The following is a 22,722-nucleotide window of genomic DNA, read 5'->3' as shown; positions in this document are numbered from 1 at the left end:
AAATATATCAAAGCTTGAGAGGAAAATTGATTTAACATTTTGAAATAATTTTTTAAAGATTTTGGCGTAGGAACTTCTTAGCCATGTTCATGTTTAACCTCTCGAAAAAGGAGTTTTGCATTTGGAATATATTATTAAAGGCATCCTGAAGTTGGAGTTTTTAAACATTTGAAAGAAGTTCAAGAAACAAAAGTTCAAAGATTTAGAATAAAAGGTCTTAATTATTTTAATAACAAAGACATTTTTTTAAGTAAGTGAAGAGTGAATGATATTCAAAGTATATTCATACTTGTGAGTAAAAGAATAAAGTTTTTAAAATTGGAATCTTACAATGCTTATATACCCCATAAATAGAATATGTATATATTTAGGGTACTGCAATTGGACAAGGTGTGTGTATGTGTGTGTGTGTTGCATGTGTGTTTACTTTTTTAGAGAGGTGGAAGTGGAAATGAACATCACCGGTTCGGCCCACGATTTGAATGTTGCTTTTGTTTAATTTGTGTAACATGTTTCACATATGACGTTTGTTTCGCATTGCATGTCAAGTCATTGAGCAAGTGAGATGGCCAGATATAGAAAAACACATCCAGTGTGTGTGTATGAAAGAGAATGAGAGACTAACTGAGAGATGTAATAGATCACCAACCTCCACAAAAGTTCAATAATAATCCAAGAAACAAAAACAAAAAAACAAGTTTTCGCCTTCGACTTTAAAGCCAAATTGATGCGTTCATTGCTCGCTTGCTCGCTCGATCAATTTGCATGCATAATTCAAATTGGAAATTAAATTCAAATAAATGCATATTAAATGTTGCAAATGCACCAGCATGAATGGTCGTTTTTATCATCGCTTTTTATATGTTTTATGCTCGTCAAACAAATTGTTATGCAAAAGAGCGTGAAAAATCAACTAACAAATGTGCATAATTAACATGCCCGAAAAATTGTGTTTGTTTAGCATACATTTTTGTATCTCCGTGTGAGGTAAAGGCAACTATATGCAAATAAACTACAACTGAATGATAAAGCCGCCTAAAAAACAACAAAAAACAAAACCAGAAAACCCAAAAACCAACACTGGCAAATACCAAACAAGAATGATGATATAGCCATGGCTAACAAAAAAAAAGAAAAAGCACAGTTGATTTTGCAGAAATAAGAAAACCACAATTTTTCCCATATAAATTCAAATGCACTTTTTGCACATTCACAAACACACACACTCACCCATATGAGCGGTTTGCATTTTCTATACTCTTAAAATGAAATGGATCATTATGACTAAGTAGAGTATTAAATATGAAAATTGAAAAAGTTAAACGAAAAGCTAAAAGAAACATTGGAAACACTTTTCATGAATAAGTTAAAACAATGAAAACATATTCGTTGCTTCCAAAAAAGTGTAGAATTATAAGTTGTAAATTTACCTCATTAGTTTTTAAAGACATGTATCAATTATTTCAATTAAAGTTCAGTGGGGTAAACAGAAAGATATGTAAATACATAAATTCTATATTCATTCCATGTTGAAAACTAAAATGTATTTCTCTTTTATATCAAAAATACAAATTAAAACATCTTTTTTCAGTCAAACTTGCTTTAAGATAGAGTTGAAAAGTTGAAAGAACATGTAACATACTTTAATCAAAGTATTTATCGATTTTGTTATCGTTAAAGTATCTGCACACTGGTAAAAATAAATAGATCTTTAATAGATTGAAAAGTTGAGAATCAAAATTTGTAATGATAGTATTCAGAAATATACTAAATATAAATATTTGACAAATAGTGTCATTAGTGCTTTTGTTAATATAGAGTTTAAAGAATGAAAGTGTAAGAAAATTTAGATTTTTTATCGATAATTTATGAAGTCGTTTCGATATGTGTTTAATAATCGTTCTAGCACTTTACTCAATTTATAAGTAATTTTGCTTTTGTACGATATCCCTAATGGGTTGTTTTTTTTTTTGTGGAATTTTATTGAAATATATGCATTGAAAAATAGATAAAGATTTTTGTGGGATGATTTTATTTTAATGATATTTCGCTTGGTTAACCTCAATGGAATGGCAATTGGCATGGCATGTGTTGGTCATGTTTATTGGTTTATGACTACACTTATGTGTTCCATTATTTTCACTGCCCACCTCAGTCAATTTCTCACTCTCTCTCTCTCGCTCTTGCTATCTCTTTTCTCTATTTATGCAACTTTGTTGCATGCATCACGCGACAATTTCAAACATTTTTTCGCACTTGTATGTTGTTTCGCCAATTTATAACTGTTTTTTATAGCCTATATATGTATATATTTTGCATGTTGCAGTCTCTGCCTTAACTCACCATCCCCCTCTCTGCTGTGTATATGTAACTATAGTTAACACTCGATTATTTGTATGGATAAGTATTTGTTTCATCTTGAACAGTTTAAAAAGTTCTCAGTAGACTAGAATGCCCCACAGAATGAAGCAGCTTACCTAGGAGGAAAGAAGTTTTGTTTTCATTTTGTATTCTGGTTTTGTTCGACTTTTTTTTTGTGGTTTTTCTTGCTTTTTTTCTTTGTGTTGTATAGTTTTGTGATATTGGATATTTTTTTGTATTTTTTTTGTTATTTTTTTTTGTATTTTTTTTTTGTTTGTTTGTTTTAGCTGGATTATTCAATTTATAGCATGATGCCGAAGAAGGTCAGAAACTTGAGTAAACTGTACAATTTATACAAAAACCGATACCTAGCCAAGTGTATGAAATTGAAATCCGCTCTGACATATTCCGTTTCCGGTTCGATTCAACTGCATTTGCGAGCTCGCCGCTGGAAGCGTTTCATGCGCAACGACCACTCATCCTTCCATTCCAAGACAACTGAACTGGGACCGATGGCCAAATAGCCAGGCGCTGCCTCCGAATCGCGTCCTAGTATGAGATATGATCTATAAGGGGCGAGTAAAGTAAATGCAAATCGAAAGGAAAATCAATTTTTTATCAAGTTTAATAAGTGTTCAAGTCAAGTGTTTCCAAAAAGGAATCATATATAGACATAGAGATTTGGTTTTTTTTTTACTCACTTGTTTAACTTGATTTTGGGACACTGGCACTCGATGCTTTTTCGTGGCACCAGCAACATCATATTGCCACGACCCAGCAAGGAGCTGGTTGTGCCTGACATGGGATTCCTTTTGAAAATTGTCTGTATATTTATTTCATATTTGTAAATCTCATTTTGCCGTTCAATCGAGAACTTCTCTGTGCTAATGTCCTGTGAGGCGCGATCATGGCCAATTACCTTTGCCAAAATGGCTGCAATGTGAATTGAATTGGAATGGAATTGGAATTCACAGTGCAATTAAGGCACTACAATATAGAGTAAAATACTCACCATAATCTTCCATGCAAAATTTATTTAGATTTAATTTCTTGGGACTGGCCTTACATTTGCCGCAATCTATGTAAAGAAGAAATTGATCAAAAAAAATTAATGGGATTCCAAACACATGAGTTGGTTATACATTTTTTACTTACATTTTTTCATTTCCTCGGCCTGTGAACCGCTGCCATCTTTATAGTCACCATTGGAACCACTGCCACCGCCTCCTCCACCGCCACCGGCAGCACTCTCGGCTTGTATCATATTCGCATTGGTTGGCACTTCTGTAGGCAGAAAAGAAATGCAAACAAAAAGGAATGAGATGAGATGAGATGAGACATGATTCACTCCAATTGTCAATCAACACTTACTGATGCAGGGCGCCACATGGGAGCGTGTCTGTTGATAGCCACGAGCACACCGATTGCAGGTCAAGCCAGTGACGCCTTCCTTGCATGGACACTGACCACTCAAATGATTGCAGGTCTTGCCCGTTGAACCAACTGGATGGCAATCGCAACCTATGCAAAAGAAAAAGAGCTTAATTAGCTTCCACTGATGATTGCGGTCAATCGATGACGATGACGATGACTTTGGCAATGAGTTATGAAGTATTCCTTACGTTTGCAGACTTTACGATGATTTGGCGGCTTGGTGGCATCACGATAATAACCCTCACGGCAATAATGACAATAACGACCCGTTGTATCGTGTTGACAATTATAACAAACTCCTCCAGATACTCGGCCAGATAGTTTATATAATTCCAAATTGAAGCGACAACGTCGTGCATGTCCATTACATTGGCACACTAAAAAAGAAGAAAACAGAAAGAATGCAAAATCTATTAGCACTTGTTTTTTTGTTTGCTTGAAAACTTAAAGTTAGCACTTTAGTGTCAAAGGGAAAGGAGAAGGATTGTTTGTCTGTATGTGTCTTTAGCCCTTTCTCCGTCTAATCAGCTAATTTTGGGTCAGTCTAATCATTTAATGGCACTTTCATTTTCAACATTTCATAAATAATTAATAATCATATACTATATAGAGATGTTTTTGTTGTTCAAACTTTTTTCGTCTGGTGGGAGGGAGGTGGCGACTATGATTGATTATTGTTTGCTACGTTGACTGTTGATTGATGAAAATGCACTAAAGTTGGATGGAGTTACCACCTGGCTCGTTTGGACGTTTTTATTGATTTTTATTTTCTTGGTTTATTCTTCTATTTTTGCTCCTTAACGTTCATTTAATTAGTTGTACGCTGTTCGCTGCTGTCTCGTATCATAAAATAATTTTAGCAACTAATTGGCAGCACTTGACTGCAATTTATGTTGTTGTCGGCAACCAGGAACCAAGAAGAACACAGCAGCAGCAGCAATCCACCCAAAAGGCCTTCTCTTGCCCTGTCTTTAGCTGCTTCTTCTGCTTCTTTTTGGGCGGGCATTAAGCGTGATTTATTTTAAGGATTGCCCACGCAGGCACACACTCACACACACACACATTGGATTGGGGGAGAAGATGTCCCTTGGTGACTTGGTGCGACTATTGTGATTGCTGTTGCTTCATATTTTTCATATCTTATGTCTGCATCATCGAACGTAGACGACAACGACAACGACGTTGAGCTGACAACAATGGACGAGCAGCAGTAATAGTTGTTGTTGTGGGTGGACGAGATACAACGCGAATGCCCCCATTCGCTTATTTGGCAAATAACAACAATGACAACGACAATGCCCAGACACACACACACACAAGACACAGGAGCTGTTTGAGCGCGCAGGAGTCAAGCAACGATGGCTGACTGGCTGCCTGACTGACTGACTGCCTGCCTGCCTTACTTACTTATCGACAAAGGATAAGGATTGCAGCAGGCGTGCGTAATATGCTAGCCACCACTACCATCAAACACATATCCTTTGTCCATCAATTCTGTGGTCGTTGCACACAAATTAAAAAATGAATTTTATTCTTACACTTGACACTTGAATAGAGACGAAGACGATGAAATTGCTTTTCCAGCTATGAAATATGAGTAACAGTATATTGACTGTCCGATTATGAATGCTACTGTATACGTACTACATACATATAACCATTATATGATGAGTAATGGACAAGTGTAATGAATTACTTTCGTGTTTTTCACTGTACCTAGCAATTTTCCCAGCAATTTCAGTTCAAACCGGTAGTTTAAGGTGTCACTAGTTTAGTAGAGTAATTAAATATTGTGGTTAAGTCATAAATGTTATAAATGTGATCATTAATCACTTTTATTAGCAAACTAATTGAAATGTTATCTTCTTGTGTAAAGAGACAAAAATAGTTAGCCAAGATCAAATAATGCTGCCTGTTGTCATAACACTTTGGGCCTTTGCAACTTATGCGGTTAAAAATTCAAATTACTTTGTCAAAAATCGGGTAAATTTCATCAAACTCTTCTAAAATGTCTAAATTTGTTTCATACCTGTCGTCGGGGTCACCAAAAATATATATTATGCGTTTGTAAAGTATTTTTGTGCTTAAATATTGGAAATATAAAAATTTAAGTCATATTACATCTCCCTTTATGTTTAGTAAAATATTTTTAGGGATTTCTGAATTTTGGCCGAATAATTGCTTAACTTAAGTTAGAGCATTTCTTTGTCGTCTTGGACGCAACAATTTTCGTTTTATTTCCCGCCCATTGTCATCATCATCAATATCAATATCAATATAAATCGATTGGCCCCTGTCCTTTAGCTGTTTACTTATATCATTTTAATGATACCAACACAACAATAGCGATAATAGAATTCCATCACTGTCCATTTGAATGCGAATCGTTCATTGATAAGTATATTTACCAGCTTTACGGACACACTGCCTGCCGCATTACCCGCCACTAGAATTGAAGATATATAAATACAAAACATCTGATTTGACACGCATTGTAAATGAGTTGAGATATTGTGCGGCTAACCGATAAGCCGCATTGAGCTGCCTCCGGCCTCATAAATAGTTTTGTGATGAAAAGCAAAAATGCTTTGCCCACATAAATTCCAATACCAATACCCAATTCCAATTCCATATGCCAGACAATTAGAGACAGAGTGAGACAAAGACAAAGAGAGAGAGAGAGAGAGAGAGAGAGGGAGAGAGGGAGAGAGAGAGGGAGAGAGAGATGCGCGCTGGAAAAACGTCGAAAACCAACCAAAAATGCGACGATTAGCTAAAGTAGCACATCAATTCTTTTTTTTTTGTTTCAGTTTTAGTTTTTCTTTTTGGTTTTTGTGTGAGGGTTGGGTTCAATCTATGAGCACACTCTATATATGTATATGTATCTGTATGTATATATGTATCTATATATACATATGTATCAATGTGATGGGGATTAAGTGAAGCATGTCGAATGCAGCAGAGAACCACTCAACCACACTCAATCAGCCTCTAATTGGTAACAATAAAACGCACTTTTATGCGCAAAAAACCAAAAAACAAAAAGAGAAAAAGGCCCAAGAGAAATCTCTTGCCCTCTGCTTTGTACTGGCAACTGCATATGATTTTGGCCATAAACAAATCTTCAACAAAGATATTATTCATTGTGGCAAGATCGAAGACTTTTTTTTCGCCAGCTGCAACAGATATATACATATATGTACTCGTACATAACTACATATGTAGATGATGGTGCTGATATATGTATGACCCAAAACAAACAACAAACCAACAAAATTTTTCACAGGCGGTCGAGAAAGAAAAGTTCATAATTTAGCTGCCTTTTTAATTAAAAGTGAGGAAATGGAAATGGCCAAGAGAAGAAAATCCAAAAAAACGCAACAAAAAAACAAGAAAAAAAAAAAATGGCACATGCAACAAGAGTGCGAAAAAGCAGCAACAAAATAACATGTGAAAATCATTTTACACACCATACAAACAGATGAATGGGTTAGTGAACGGGGAAGGGGGAGCGAGAGTTTAACGAGGAGGACCGTGGACCATGGGACAGCGACGACAGATAAGCCCGGACGGGACGCGGTACTGCAACAGACCGACTGAACGAACAAACGAACGAACGAACGAATGAACGAAACAACCGGACCGGACCAGAGCCAACAGAGTTCGCAAGTTATGTGCCCGTTTGTTGTAAAACGGCACAAAAATTATGGGCGAAAACCAAACAGGCCTTCCAAATTGATGGAGCGGGAGGCGGCAGCAAACAAATGTCCAAGGAGGCTCATGTGCCACAGAGTACGGGGAAATGTCTGAGGGGCCTAGACCATCATCTATAAACTGGCTACAAAATGTCTAAATTTTTTCTCTATTTTCGCAAAAAAAAAAAAATATATATATATGCAAAAAAAAAAAAACGACAAAAGAAATACCGAAACGAAGAGAAAAGCTTTTGAAGGCGTTTACTGAAAAAAAAGAAGAGAAGAAAAACCGAAAAAATACATCAAGGGGAGGAGTTGAAGCTGAAGCAAGAGAATACGATATAATCTTGAGCATTGCAGTTGGATGTTTTCGAAAGAGTTTTTCCAAAGGCGCCAGCCTGTTAAGAGTGTTGAATGTTTAGCAAAAATGATTTGTGGGCCAAAGATGCTGTGGAGCAGGCAGCAGAAAGATTCTGTTAATGGTGCAAAAACTCGACGAAAGATTGAAGAACGACTATGTGTAAGGAAATGTGTTTTTAATTGGGGGAACAAGAATAGTGTTGAAAATCAGAATGGATAAACTTGAAATTGACTAAAATTCAAGATTTAATTGAATCTGTAGACTTCTTTTAAACGTCGGGGTCACCAAATTACTTATGAAGCCGCCCCAATTGTATGCAAACCTTTTCTAACAAGTCACCATGTCATTTCTGTCATGTAAAGAAATGAATTTTTAATAAGATTTTATAGACCTTTTCGTGTACACGTATTTGCTCATTCAGTTTAAACGTCGGGGTCACCAAATGAAATGAGTTGATATTTCAATAGAGATTTGAATAGACCCACAAAAAAGGATTTGTATACCTATTTGGGGGTTTCCCCCATTTTAAATAACTGCTTTCCATTTACAATTTCGAAAGTTGGGCGGGCTGAGGGGGTCACCAAATCGATGGGTTTTAATAGATTTCCTGTGGCTGATATTGTCGAACATGTCTTTACTTAATTTCATTTTATTTTCAAGCTGAACGCCCAATCATAATTTTCACTCTTTTTCCAGGCAATTTTCACACACCCACGCCCATAAACACACACACACACACAGAGACACACACGAACATAGACAAAGACATATAAATTTGCTATATCAACGAAAACACCGTACCCAACACACACACACACACACGAAACAGCATTTTGCTTTGGCAGGCAGAAAATGTGTTTCCACTTTTCGGTATTCCTCATCTTGTTTGCAATTTTCTCGCCTTTTTTTGCCTTTTTGCTTTTTCCCAACGTCTTTTCTCACTTTGGTCTCGTTTCCTTTTCCGTTTTTTTTTTTTTTGCTTCTTTTTATTATTATTATTATTATTTTTATGTAGTCGCATTTTTATGTGGCTCATACAACGATTTGCGTGGTTTGTGTATTTTAGAATTTGATGTGATTTGAATTTTCAATGAGATGCCCATGCCCATGTGCCCATGCTCATGCCCGTGCCACATGCCACATGCCCCCATACTTAGACTCATTCCCAATCAAGTAAATTTCGTTGGCCGAAATGGGAAAAAATCAAGTGATGCGTGAAGAAGCGACGTCGTCGTCGTCGTCGTCTATGTTTCTCCGTTCCGCTTCTCTCTTCTCCTCCTCCTCCCTCCCACCTTAAACTTTGGTGTCTCCCTTGTGCCAATGGCCTTCTCTATTTTCTCTTTATCCCCCCACATACATATATTCTATCCTATCGATATTTCTTTTGGCAAATGATTTCAAATGTGCTGCTACGCATAATTTTATTTATTTTTCAATTTTCCGTGTTGTGAGAGAGTGTTGAGTGAAAGTCAGTCCTTAAGCACTTTTTGCTTTGCCTTAAGTAGAGGACATAGAGATGAAGAGAGAGAGAAGGTATAAGAGGGTATAAGTCTGTTATGATACGTATCCAAAATATATCTTCCACCTACCCCATAACCCCATACAAATTGAAAACTTCCTCCTTAGGACTTACTCACTCTCGCTTTTCCTCTATCTCACTTTCTCTGTCTTTAGCTGACGACAGGGCATATTTTTGTCTTGCCAAAATATTTGTCGCTTGAATGGCATCTGAAATTTATATATTTAGCCTGCACTACAACTCACTCCTTCTCTCTGTCTCTTCCTTCCCTTCGTGCCCATCTAATGATTCTGTTCCTCCATGTGCCTTTTTAAATTAGATTAGTACAAAGTGCTGCTAAAACAACATAGTGAAAATTTATCAATTCATTTGCAGAATACATCGTAAAAGTTAAACACAATTTGCCATAGGTCAGCTGTCTAGCATATGCCCAATGAAAAACTTAGTCAAACGTTCGCAGAGACCTACTTTTTTCGAAAAAGATCTATATAAATGTAGTCTGGAAAAATTTCTTTAGCTATTTCCATACAAAGTAACATTGAATCAACAATTAAAACGTTCCAAAAATATGTTAATGTATTCGAAACGTTTTTACGATCAATTTCCCACAAATGAAAATTATAAATCACTGCCATTAGGAGGAGACTCTATAAAGAATTTCTTTACTCTGCTATAAAAGACTTCAATTACAATTTGTATCACTTATGGGTGGAGTCGCCTCTAAAACACACACACACAGACGCCTACGCACTAGACTCACGAATTTGGCAAACCAAAGAAAAATGAAGTAAGTAAGTCGTCTCGCCGACTTGGGTATACCATACACCAGGTGAAACAAATATTTAAAATTTCGAAAACCAAATGTATGTCTATTAAATTGCTTTAACATGCCTCATACCATATGCTATCTCGCTCACTCTACAAACACACAAGCACTCTAGCGCCGCCACTAGCCAACGGCCAATTCTGCCCTTATGCATCGCGTAGCAAAATACGTTCATACGTATATTTTGTATGTTTCTAGTCCGATTTCAATCAAATTTGGTAGTTTGATAGAAATAGATAAGATTTATTAGTCTGCCGAATTTGATTGCGATGGTCAAAAAATTGCAAGAGCCAATCGGTTTTTTCTAAATTATGGAGGCGGAAGTGGGCGTGGCAACATATTAAAATATATATATTCTGCGCGCCTACTAAGCCGAAATACATACTAAATTTGGTGACTTTAGCTTTGTTAGTTTTCAAGAAAATCAGTTTTGTTTAATTTGCGGGGGCGGAAATGGGCGTGGCAAAATGATTAAATAGTCAATGTCTGCGCGTCTGTTAGGCTAGCTTACATACCAAATTTAATGTCGGTAGCTTACATAGTTTTTAAGAAAATCTGTTTTTTGTAAATTGCGGGGGCGGAAGGGGGCGTGGCAAAAAGATGGAACAATTATTTTTTGCGCGCTAACTAAACGAGTATACAAACCAAATTTGATGTTTCTATCTGTTATACTTTTTAAGAAAATCGGTTTTTTGTAAATTCCGGGGGCGGAAGGGGGCGTGGCAAAAATTTGAAACAAACTCGATAAGCGTACATACTACACGAGACTGCATACCAAATTTGGTGGCTCTAGCTCTTATAGTTTCCGAGATCTAGGTGTTCATACGGACGGACGGACGGACGGACGGACGGACGGACGGACAGACGGACATGGCTAGATCGACTCGGTTGTTGATCCTGATCAAGAATATATATACTTTGTGGGGTCGGAGGTGCTTCCTTCTGCCTGTTACATACATTTTGGCGACTTTAATATACCATTTCACCCTATGGGTGTATGGTATAAAAATTATACTCAAAATGCATTTTTGGGCGACAAAAATTTTCATCTCCCATATTTGGTTTGGGCGTTGATAATTGAATTTAAAAGTTTGCCATGGCAATTGATCGGGCCAAAACGACAAAGAGAAATCCGTTAAGGCGGTATAATTTGGAAAGAGCATTAATAAAAGGAGTAGGAAGGCACAGAGAGAAAGTGAGAGAGCGACAGAGAATACTGTTAAATGGAAATTGGAAAAGCTCTGGCAAATTAATGGCAAAAGGCGGCAGGCCACTGGCAGCCAGGCCCAGTCACAGAAAATAATGCATAATAATGGCAAAAAGTAATAATACAAAAAAATAATAAAAAAAAAAAAAAAACAACCAACTACGAGGGCCAAGCTAAGATTGGCGTATAACAAACTTGCTATACTCTTTCTAATGATAGAGGGAAAACCAAGTTGGGTTTTTAGTTGGGTAGTTGTTCTTAGCATACTTTTGGGAACTACCTAATCTAAAAATGTATATTTCTTATAAATTAAATCATTTTCACAGCTCTGAGATCGAAAATGATTTCAAATTGTTGCCCTTAAAGTTTTCAGTAAGGTTTCTCTCTATCATTTAAAGCTAAAATATTTAGCCATAAACTTTTCTTATAGTTTTGCAATTCGTAATTCATCAATACAAAATACTGAACAAACAAATAGAAAATATATATATCAAAAACACTTCTTATAAATAAAAACATTAACTAAAGCAAAGTGAAAACTGCAATCTAAATATGAAATGTATATCATTATCTTATCTTAATGACTTTAAATTTTTTGTTAAAAATTGTTTTAGTTTACAATTTTGGATATTAAAAAAAAAGATCGATCGATAGTAATAAGAATAATACCAATAATCGATAGTTCGAAGGTGGACTTTCTCTTACTTGAAATGTTCGATTTATTTTCTTCTGCCTCAAAATTTACATATGATTCTTAAAATTTAAACTATTGACCACCTTTTTCTACTATTAATACCATAATCAGTATGCCCATTACTGATAGTGTATTATATAAGAGAAACGAACTCGAGATGCAAAATCCGAAAGCAGACGCAGACGTAGCCAAGTGTGGCCAGAATAATAAAAGAAATAAATCAGTTTTAACTTGACTCTTTCTCTTTTTCTTGGCTCTGCAGTCAGCCAGTCAGTCAGTCAGTCTGCCAGTCAGTCTGCTTAACTATGTGATTCAATTTGTAATCAGTGCACAGGGCATGCAACATGATTATTAATATACTTGATTAAGCAAGTGCCAAGGCTTGAAGATTCTGAGTGTGGCATCTACCTAACATATCTCTTTCCCCTTTTTTTCTCTCTCTTCACGTATATATGTATGACTTGGTTTGTGCTAACCAAGTTAAAGGGCATTAGCGCTTCGCTTAAGCTGCTCTTACATTAGCATTGACTTGGTTTTTATGCCAATGTCACTTGGTCTCTCTCTCTCGCTCTTTGTTTCCCTTTCTTTTTCTCTGTCTCTGTTGGCTGGGTCTCAGGCTCTCCAAGTCTCTGAGCATTTTCATAAGACATAAATTCTGCGATTTAGCTAAATGTGCTCTACGGACTTGGCTCTTGGGTAATTTGTGGCTTGCCATTGCTAGACTAGGCTAAGAGGGAAAGCCGGGGGGGCCGATACTAAAGGCTGGCATGCAAAAAACTGCAGCAGCATTAAATTACACTCTCATATGCCAATGATTGGGAGGATGGGGAAGGATGAGGATGAGTTGTAGGAGAGCGAAGGGTAGCCGGAGCCCATGCCAGCGGACAAGAGACAAGAAGGCGACATTACGACGACGACTGCGACAAGCTCATATTGCTTTATGTCTTTTTGTTGTTGTTGTTGTTGCTCTCTCCTTCTTTCCACCTTCCTTACTCCATCATCTTCATCTCTCTCGCTCGCATTTGCCTCTTCCTCTTCTGGTTATGCACTTTTAATGGTACATTTTGTAAGTAAATTGCATTAATTTCATGTCTTTGGCAAATGCTTCGAAACCCAAAAAAAAATAGGAAGAGAAAAGAAAGCAAATAGAGTTGTTTAGCATAGTGCTCCATAGTGTGATAGAGTGTGGGCCTAAGTTATTTTATTTTTGTCTTCCTTTTTTTTCTACTTTTGCCGTTGTCAATGTGCCAATTGGATGATTGAACGATTTATGACTTTGGCTGCAATTGTGCAAGAACCGGTTGAGAATTCGATCAAAATGCAATTAAAATAGCCAAGTCAAAGTCGAGCGAAGATGCTGCCTTTGGCAGTGCTGAGAAAACATTGGCCATAGCATCTTCTCCAACTGGCCAATTGATATTTAACGTTGCTGTCAATATGTGGAAAACCTAGGTGGAAAATATTTAATTGAAAAAACAAGAAATTGTGAAGAAAAACACGAAAGCCACACTGGCTACTGCTACCACTTCCATTCAATGCAGTTATATGACACCGGATTAAAACAAAAAAAAGAAACAGTGATTACCCATTCTTTGGTCTCAAAATTATTCCAAGATCGATATTCGCCGAAAAAAAAGAATATAGAATATAGAAAAAGAAACAGTGATTACCCATTCTTTGGTATCAAAATTATTCAAAGATCATCAAGTATATGAAATTATAACTTTATATAAAGTAAATACGTATTGATCATACTTATTTTCCGTTTTTCCGTCGATATTCGTCGGATATCAATCAATTTACCATAAATATTCATATATGACAGAAGAACAGACAGAAACAGATTTACACTATCAATCAACCACTATCATAACTATTTGGAATACATCTCAATGTTTTGACATTATTTCTTTAAATAAATTCAAATGAAAATAGTATAATTTTATCTGAAATTTAAAGCCATTTTAAGACAACTATGTGGAATTTTTCAAATATTTTTGTTAAACTCGTAACTAAACTTTTCATTAGCAAATTTGAAAACTTTCAAAACTTAAAAATTTATTAAAACTATGTGTAATTACACAATTTATAAAGGGTTCATTTAGTATTTAGTATTTTGCCATCTTGAGGGCAGCCATTTTGCATGCCGCCATTTTGGATCTTGCTTTTGAAATGAGAAACTTTTTAGGCATTTGCATGATGCATATTGGTAAGCATTCGTCTTAGATTCAACGAAAAGCTGTTAAAAAGAACTTTTGATTTTTTGGTTTCTTCACTAATTTTGAAACAGCATTTTTTGTATTTCATTTGATTTGCATTTCTAATATACATAGTTCTTTGAAGCTTCTCAAACTTCCTGGTGAATACTTTATGAAGTTGAAGCATTAGTTTTAATTTTTGTCTTTTTGCGGTTCTCTTTTGAATGTATAAGTTTTTTATGGCTTTGCCTATAACTTCGTTTTACCTTTGACCTTTGCCACACACACACACACACACATACACACACACACACACACACACATACAGAAAGAGAAAGAGATATACACACAACCACTTAGATGCAAAAGCCATCGTTGTTGCTGTCGTCCTCGTCGTCATCGCCATCGTCTGCCATCTCATTACAGTTTTCCCCATTGGTTTCTTTACATATATTATGAGCATTCAATGAAGATGGCCACCCTATACATGTATGTGTGTCTATGTACTTTTATAGCTTGGCGGCTAGTGTAAAAAAAAGCTTTTAGAGAAGAACTAAAGAGGCTCCATTTATGCAGTTTTGCCAGAGTTGCCACCGTTGCAGGCCCCGGTGCCTTGCTCTACATACATACATACATACATCCAGACTTATAAAACTATTATGCATACAGTCGCCATCTCTGTCTACTCCTTTGTGTCTCTTGGTGTCCCGTTTTTACAACGTTTTGCGCAATAAATTTCAATATTTATGTTTCTGGGTTAAAACTGTGTGGGCAAAAAAAAGAAGAAATTTAAAGGGCCACCGCTAACAACAACTACAACGACCCTACCAAGTTAATACTACAGATATAGATACAGATACAGATATATGTATATATAAATATAAGCATATGTGCACATAGATTGTAGTTCGTCGAACAGAAGTCTACCTACACACACCACAGACACAGACATACGTTCGTTTGGTTATTTACTGATGATTTTTGCTTTGTCAATATGCAGATGTAAATGCAGAAGGATATATGCAGAAAACAAAAAACGAAGAGAAAACAAGAGAAACAACAAAACAGAAAAAAACATGTCAGTTCTTCTAACGTTTTGCACTTTGTTTCGCAAAAGGATTTTCTATGTTTTCCAACAGCTTTTGTTTGCCGCTTAACACACACCTACTCACACATACACACACACATAGATCGGAAAAGAGAAAGGAAGTAAGAGACACACCATAGAGAGCTTTTAGTTTTGCATTTTTAAGCACTTGGCTTTGCGTAGTTTTTGGAACAAAAAAAAAAAAAACAAAGAATACTACGCAAAATCTTTCAAAAAATATACAAAAATCTCGTCTGTGTGTAAAACAAACACTAAAAGCAATACAAAATACAGATAGACAATCCAAAACAAAAAAAAAGAGACAAAAGAGTTTGGTATACTAGAGCGAAAAAAATGGATAAATCCCCATGCCCTTAGGATGCATTCGAGTCCCTAGAAAATTTCATAAGCTCTGCTGGATTGCTGCATATGTATGTATTGCATGTACATGTGTATGTATGTATGTGTGTATGTCTGCTGCTCCAGCCTCTATCCTATGCCAACAATCCCTTTACCAATAACCACACCAAAGTGCATTGAGTGGCAATTGAAGTTTTAAGCCCTTCAATTAGGTGTAAAAATGTGGACAACAATGAGATCTCCGACTAAAACGTTGTCTGGGCTCAACACACACACACACATACACACCAGTAGCAAGTTTACCAAATTAAAAAAAATACATATTTAAGATAATCAATTAATTTTTTATAAAGTTGTTCTTAAAGTTCTTTTTGTGTACTCATTGAATTCATTTCGATTCGTCACGTTTTTCGTGAGATTCAATCACTTGTCACCTATATATGTACATACATGCATATATATATATATATATATATACATATATATATATATATATATATATATATATGTACATATATATCTACTTGAATCCTCGCCACTTTATCCAACTCAGACTTAAGCATTTCGCTTTCAGCTCTCACATTTCAAACTGAAAGTTCTTGGGCACAGCATTCTCAGGCCATGCACGCAAACATGAAATGTATTTAACTTAATTTAGTTCAAGTTACTTAAAAAAGCTTTTAAAAGTAACAGAAAACAGGCAACAACAGCAACATCAGCAGCAACAACAACACAAAAGTACAGAACAAGCAAAACCAAAACACAAACAACAACCAAAAAAAACAAAAAAAAAACAAAAAAAACTTTTATGCCAAAAAAAAAAAACCAAAACAACAACAAAAACAGAAGCAGAAAAAACAAGAAAAAACTGCACAACAAATAATCCTAAAATTTGTTTTACAAGTTGAATCAACTGCTTGATACCCTCGAAATAAATATTAAACAATTAACCATCTTATGTTTTCTTTATATTTGCTCGTACCTTTCATATTGTGAAGTTCGTTTTTAATTTTTATTAATTTATATATTTTGTTTTATTTTTCTAAAATGTTATAAATAGTTTTTTGTAATCATTTTGGTAGAAACATTTAAGAAGAAGTATTTCTGTTACCAGAAAATTTATTTCCGAGATAGTTTTTAGTGTGTCTATTCTAAAAATTAACAAACTTCTGCTATATCCTTGTAAGTGGAGTCCGTTTTTTGCACTGTGATCTGTTTCAAGGAAGATTCATTAAAGATTAAGCAAAAGTTGGCTCAAGAGAAAAAGAGGTTGGAAGCTGAATAAAATTCTAATCCAATCTCGAAAGTAAGTCTTTGTCTTTAATGATCGGTGAATTATTTCATATAAGATACAAGTAAACTTCATAGTAGGTCAGAGTATGCCATACAAATCTAAATGTCAAAAGGGTATGAAAAACGTGACGAAAAAGAACGAAAGGGAAAAGTGTGTTAAAAACAAAGTCGAATGATGGAGCCGCGGTAAATGCGAAAGGTTGGAGAAAATTCATTAATATGCACATATGTAGATTATATGATTAAAAGTATGCAAAAACGACCTACACAACGACCACTCACTCCTCCCGCCCCTCCCCCCTAGCACCAGAGGCACCTTCCTTTAGATTGCGTGGAAAAGTTTTTACACAGCATAAGAGAGGGAAAGATAGAGAAAGAGTAAGGGAGTAAGAGAATGAAGAGTTTTCACTTTTTTTTTTGGGACAACAAGTTTACCTTATTGTAAACTTTGAAAGTATGAGGAAAAGGGAAAAGTGTAGAGTGTAGAAAATGTTAAATTAAAGTTCTAATACTAATGAGGGTAAGGATCAAAAGAACTGCCAAAAAAAGGCAACCAAACGATAAGCCAAATGACTGAAAATTAAAAAACCAAGGGATGAATATGGGAATGGCGAAAAAGTGGAATGAAGGGCAAAAAACATTAAGGATGATGAAGAAGGAAGGAAAAGCTCAACAACTAAACTATCTGCTAATGAAAAACAAGAAAGCAAACCTAGGCACATACATACATACATACATATATACACACACTGTTTACTCCCCCCGTCTTTCATTTGCCCCAAAAAGAAGGGTTGCCAGATATTTTGTTTGCCAAATGGAAATACATCAAAATAAATGCGGAAAAAAACCCGAGTGAAAAAAGGAAGAGCAAAGCAAATGCAAATATGAAAAGATATGCTCACACACACATACACACACACACACACACACACACACACACACACACAGACATACTCACCCACAAAGGATGCATGTGGCTATGATTGCGCCAATGGCCATTGGCAAATATGCCTAAATAAATATTTGGCACACTTTCGACCATCATCCCCGGCTTTACCCCTCAGTCCTTCATAACCGGCTATCCCACTATCATCGCCATCATCAAGCACAAAAAAGGGTTAAGTATGAGCAAAATTTTACCTGATGTCAAAAGTAATTAAATAAAATGCCAGCATCAGCAGATACAAGAAAGGAACAACAGCATCTAGAACCTGGACCTGGGTCTGAACCTGAACCGAAAAGGACCCCATTCAAAATGGTAAATAAGAAGATGCAAAAGACAGGCAAAACTCTGGCAACGCCAGCAAACAAATTTAATAATAGTAAGGCAAACTTTCCATTTGCTGTTGATGTCGTCGTCTTTGTTGTTGCTGCTGCTGTCTTGTGGAGCAAAGAAAAGTCACCAAGGCTGCAAGGCAAAAAGACTAGTTGAAAAGTAAATCCTCTTACGTTTCCAAAAAGCAAATTCCAATCGCTTACAATTAGCGATGCACTTAGAGACATACAGTTATCCATAACATCATATTTATTGAAATTTACCCTGAAATCTATGATAAGCAACAGATGTTTGATTCATTTTTTACTAAAAAAAAGTTCTAATTGGAAAGAATCTAAGAAATGTTAATGTTCATTTCAAAATTCAGATACAGTTTTGCAAATTATAAGTGTTTAGTTAAACTTGTGTAACTATCTGGCAACGCTTTTTGAGGAATTACTTTCAAATAGAAAGCCATCAAAGTGCATATTTGAAACCCTATAGAAATCATTTCGGTATTTTAAAAAGATCTTGTTCTTGGCTAATGGAAAAGTCAATGGACTCTGCGGTCATCTTAGGATTTAAAAGAAGTTTAGTTCTGCAGTCTGAAAGTCGAGTCATTAAATTACCTGGGCAGGCAAACACCAAAAAGAAGAAAGAAAAAAGTCGAATAAAAAGTGTGAGAATGAAAGGCATACAAAGACATGAAAAAGATAGAAAAGAGAAGAAATGTGAAAAGAAAGCTGAAAGTTGAAAGTTTGCCAGCGAAAAGTCAAAATGGGCAAAAGGAAAATGTGTAATGGGAAAACAAAAAACAAAAAGCCAAAAATAAAATTGTTCGTACATACTATAATACCTGAAAGAAATAAGTTTGGCAAAAAGGGCAGAAATAACAACAACAGCAATAACAACAGCAATGACAATAACAATAACAAACAGACAGAACAAAACAAAACAAAAAAAATAAAAGGGCAACAACAAAAAATAAAACTTTTGTGCAATAGTGTGACAATGAGGGCGGCAGCCCAAAATGAGACTCCCAAATATAACTGGAGGCGTGGCACCACAGGTAAGAAGAACTTTACTTTACGTTTTCCCGTTTCCCGTTTGAGTTTGATTTGACTTGAGAGTCACCCGGCTAACCGACTGCCTACTCCTCGCCGAATTTTCATGACAGTTGCTGTAAGTAGCCGTGTAATAAAATTACTTTTTAAGTGCGCCGTTGTGCGTACCTAAAGATGTTGTTGCTGCTGCTGCTGCCGCTGCTGCCAGGTACAAAATGGGATCTCCAGACGCTTCGCTTCATTTGTTCACAGAGAGTTGTGCGAGACGACGAGGGAGGCGCGGGAGGCGACAAGAAGATACTTACATAGCTGCTGCCACCCGTCACTTCAATGTCAAAGTCTAAGTCGGAAGTCATTTGAATTATTTAACGAAAATTGAATGAAGAAGCTGGAGAAGTAGCAACAGCAGCAGCAGCCGCACCACCAGAATCAAATAAAGCACAAGTAGATGACGAAGATGTGTGTGTGTGTGTGTGTGTGCCAAGGTGTGACGCAAAGAAGGTAACAAAAAGAAAATCACACAAAATTTTTCTTGCAAAAATATGGCTTACATACATACATATATTCTTTTGCAAGTAAACTTGTCATAAATCAGAGGCGAAAATAAGTTGTTCATTTTAAGAGTTTTTCTTTCTTTATGACCAACCAAACGATCGACCGGACGCCTGCAGCAGCAGCAGCATATGCCTCAAGTTTAAAAACCTCATCCCCCCCCCAGCACCCCCCGTGGACTGCTCAATAAAAAAAATATGTTGCAAATTATGAAATATTTGAAAGTTTTCTTCAGGCAACAAAAAAATGCGACGACTTACACACAGAGGCGCATGGCGCCATTTTGTAGCCCGAACGAAAGAAACAAGAAGAGAAAGAAGCCCCAACTCGTGTCCTTTGGCTGGCCGTTATGGCCATTTAAGTTTTCATAAGTTGGGCAAATAAATTTTAATCGAAAAATGCGCCAAGGCAATAAGCAGGCAATGGACCAAAAACGATAGAACAGACACCGAAGCGCGCAGAATGTTGCAGCATATAAGATGGATGGGGGGGGGCGAGGGTTGGTTAGGCCATGCGACAACTTTTACTGCAGTGGGCAACATTTAAAGCACATAGAGAGTAATTTCAATCAAGTAAAAGACCGAGAGAGAGAGAGAGGGAGAATAAAACGGAAAATCCTAAAATGAAAATAAAAAATTCCATAAAAATCTTAGTAGACAATATCACGTTATTGTCGCTATTGAGTAGCGTTTTAAATTAATTTTTAAATAAAAATAAAGAATTTGCAAAATAATAACTTCTATCTATCTATTCTATATATTTCTTAATGCTTTTTCAACTAAATAATCTAGTTGAACCTTGTTAAGTTATATGTACATATATAACTAATCATCTTTGTGAACCATACTCATAGGCGGATCTCCGCATGAGAATAGCGAACATGTAGTTCTTCTTTTTGAACTACATTTATCACTGTTTAATACATTTTTAGATTAAACAATTTGTTGTTTTATTTATTAACTAAAATAATATAATATCTATAAATATATTTCTTTAACGAAAACATCAAACTATAATATTTAGATTCATTTCTTTTTATTCTTAATGTTTTATTTTATTTTAGTTTATAAATTAAATAGCAAATGGTTTAGTCTAAAATGTATTAAACAGTAATATATAGTCTTACAAGACCAGACTTCAAAATTTTATAATATATTTATAATAATTTTTATTAATCAACTACTTGATTATTCTTTTTGAAATGGTTTTCTTTTTCAAAATTTAACTCTTTTATTTGCCAATTTTATTAATTTGTTAGTTTTACACAAATATAATTTTGAAACAATTTTAAAACTTCAAGTTTCCTATTTAAGTAACAAAGTTGTTTAATGTTTTAAATTGTGAATTAGTGAAAATAACTGTGTTTTTCTTAAAACACAAAAACAAAATTAGAATTATGTATAAATAAACCTATGAAGCTTTTCATACACAAATTGAATTTGTTAAAAAAATGCACTTAACAATTTTTCTGATAAAATTTCATACCAATTTGTAAATTTCTTTTCAGATATCAATTAACTACCTAGTATAATGAAGAGTAATAATGATTTTACACCTCATCTCGATTTCGAAGTCGCAATTTGCCTTCAAGTACTGAGTAAGTCAAGTTCTAATCTATAATTCAAATGATTTAATTTCGAATCGAAATGTTATTGATGAAGTTTTGATGACAACGAAACTAAAATAAATGAAATTTTTGATTGAAACAACTGTTTCTCAAAACATTTCACTGTAGATATTCGAAATTAACACGACCAAACTAAAACATGACTTTAATTAGTAAACTAAACTAAATTAGACGTAACTATTTGTTAGGATCTTTTGAATTTCTGTGAGGTTCTGTGTACGTTGATTTCGTTTCGTTACAAAATCTCTGTAACTATCTCTGTCCTTTTATTGACTTTTGCTCCCTGCATCAGTGGCCAGAGGATTCAGGCAATTTGATTAGCACCCAAGCAGAATCATTAGCAAACATCAGGACAATACACAGCCAAATAGAACAAACAAACGAAAGTAAACAAACAAATAGACGAAGCGAAGGGAGAGAGGGAGTCTATAACAGACTGAGCATATGTTGATGGACGATGAGGGGGGGAAACAGAATGGAGGAGAACATGTTAAACATATGCAAACAAGTGGGTGAGTGGGTGAATTTGGTGGTGCTGGTCCTGATCCTGGGGGGTTTTTCGACTCGGAGTCGGAGTCGGAGGCTTGTTGCTCTCTTGCTCCAAGTGAAGCAAATAAGCAACAAATTAAATAAGTAACAAAGTCGGAATCATGAAGCAGCTGCTACCCAAGTGCGACTAGGCAGGGAATGTCTACAGAGAGCACAGGATAAGACAGCTTAGCAGATAACATGAGACATTTCAGGCATTTCTGCCTGACAACGAATACAAATACAAAATACGAAAACGAATAAGAATTCAGCAGATGATGATGATCCCCAAGGAAGCTGCCTACTTCTTAGCTTCTCCATCTCCTTCTCCTTCTCTGCTACTGTCATGTAAGTAAAATTTGTCCAGCCTGAAATTATGCGCACAAGACTGAACCAAAGGCAATGGGGGTCTTGCCGCCGTTCCTTTTGGCTTTTTAATAAATGATTCTTGGAGGGAAGTAGGGCAGAGATGCGTGTCATGTAATTAATGCGAGCCAAATGAATGAACAAAACCCAAAAGAACACAACGAAAGACAAAAAAAAATACCAAAAACAAACAAAAATAGTCAAACAGACAAATGATTTTATATATGTTCAACGGAGGGAGAAAATGATGGCAACTTTGAGCGGCAGGAGAAGGACATCATATGTGTGTCAGGAC

At 35.6% G+C, this 22,722-nt stretch overlaps 1 protein-coding gene across 1 annotated transcript in view; it reads right to left on the bottom strand.

Annotated features, from left to right (window-relative positions):
- Positions 1 to 2,544: 2,544 nt before the first annotated feature.
- Positions 2,545 to 22,722, bottom strand: part of LOC6652910 (netrin-B) — a 62,549-nt gene continuing 42,371 nt past the window's right edge. The window contains exons 2-7 of the mRNA XM_023181382.2: positions 3,984 to 4,172; positions 3,733 to 3,882; positions 3,517 to 3,645; positions 3,374 to 3,439; positions 3,063 to 3,294; positions 2,545 to 2,927 (exon numbers count right to left, since the gene is read on the bottom strand). Coding sequence (XP_023037150.1) covers positions 2,786 to 2,927; positions 3,063 to 3,294; positions 3,374 to 3,439; positions 3,517 to 3,645; positions 3,733 to 3,882; positions 3,984 to 4,172 — 908 coding nt within the window. The 3' untranslated portion in view covers positions 2,545 to 2,785. The remainder of the gene's footprint in view (positions 2,928 to 3,062; positions 3,295 to 3,373; positions 3,440 to 3,516; positions 3,646 to 3,732; positions 3,883 to 3,983; positions 4,173 to 22,722) is intronic.

The sequence above is a fragment of the Drosophila willistoni genome, assembly GCF_018902025.1.
Source record: "Drosophila willistoni isolate 14030-0811.24 chromosome XL unlocalized genomic scaffold, UCI_dwil_1.1 Seg142, whole genome shotgun sequence".
Lineage (NCBI taxonomy): Eukaryota > Metazoa > Arthropoda > Insecta > Diptera > Drosophilidae > Drosophila > Drosophila willistoni.
The sequence above is the reverse complement of the archived record's forward strand: the minus strand, read 5'-3'. Positions and strand labels throughout refer to the sequence as shown.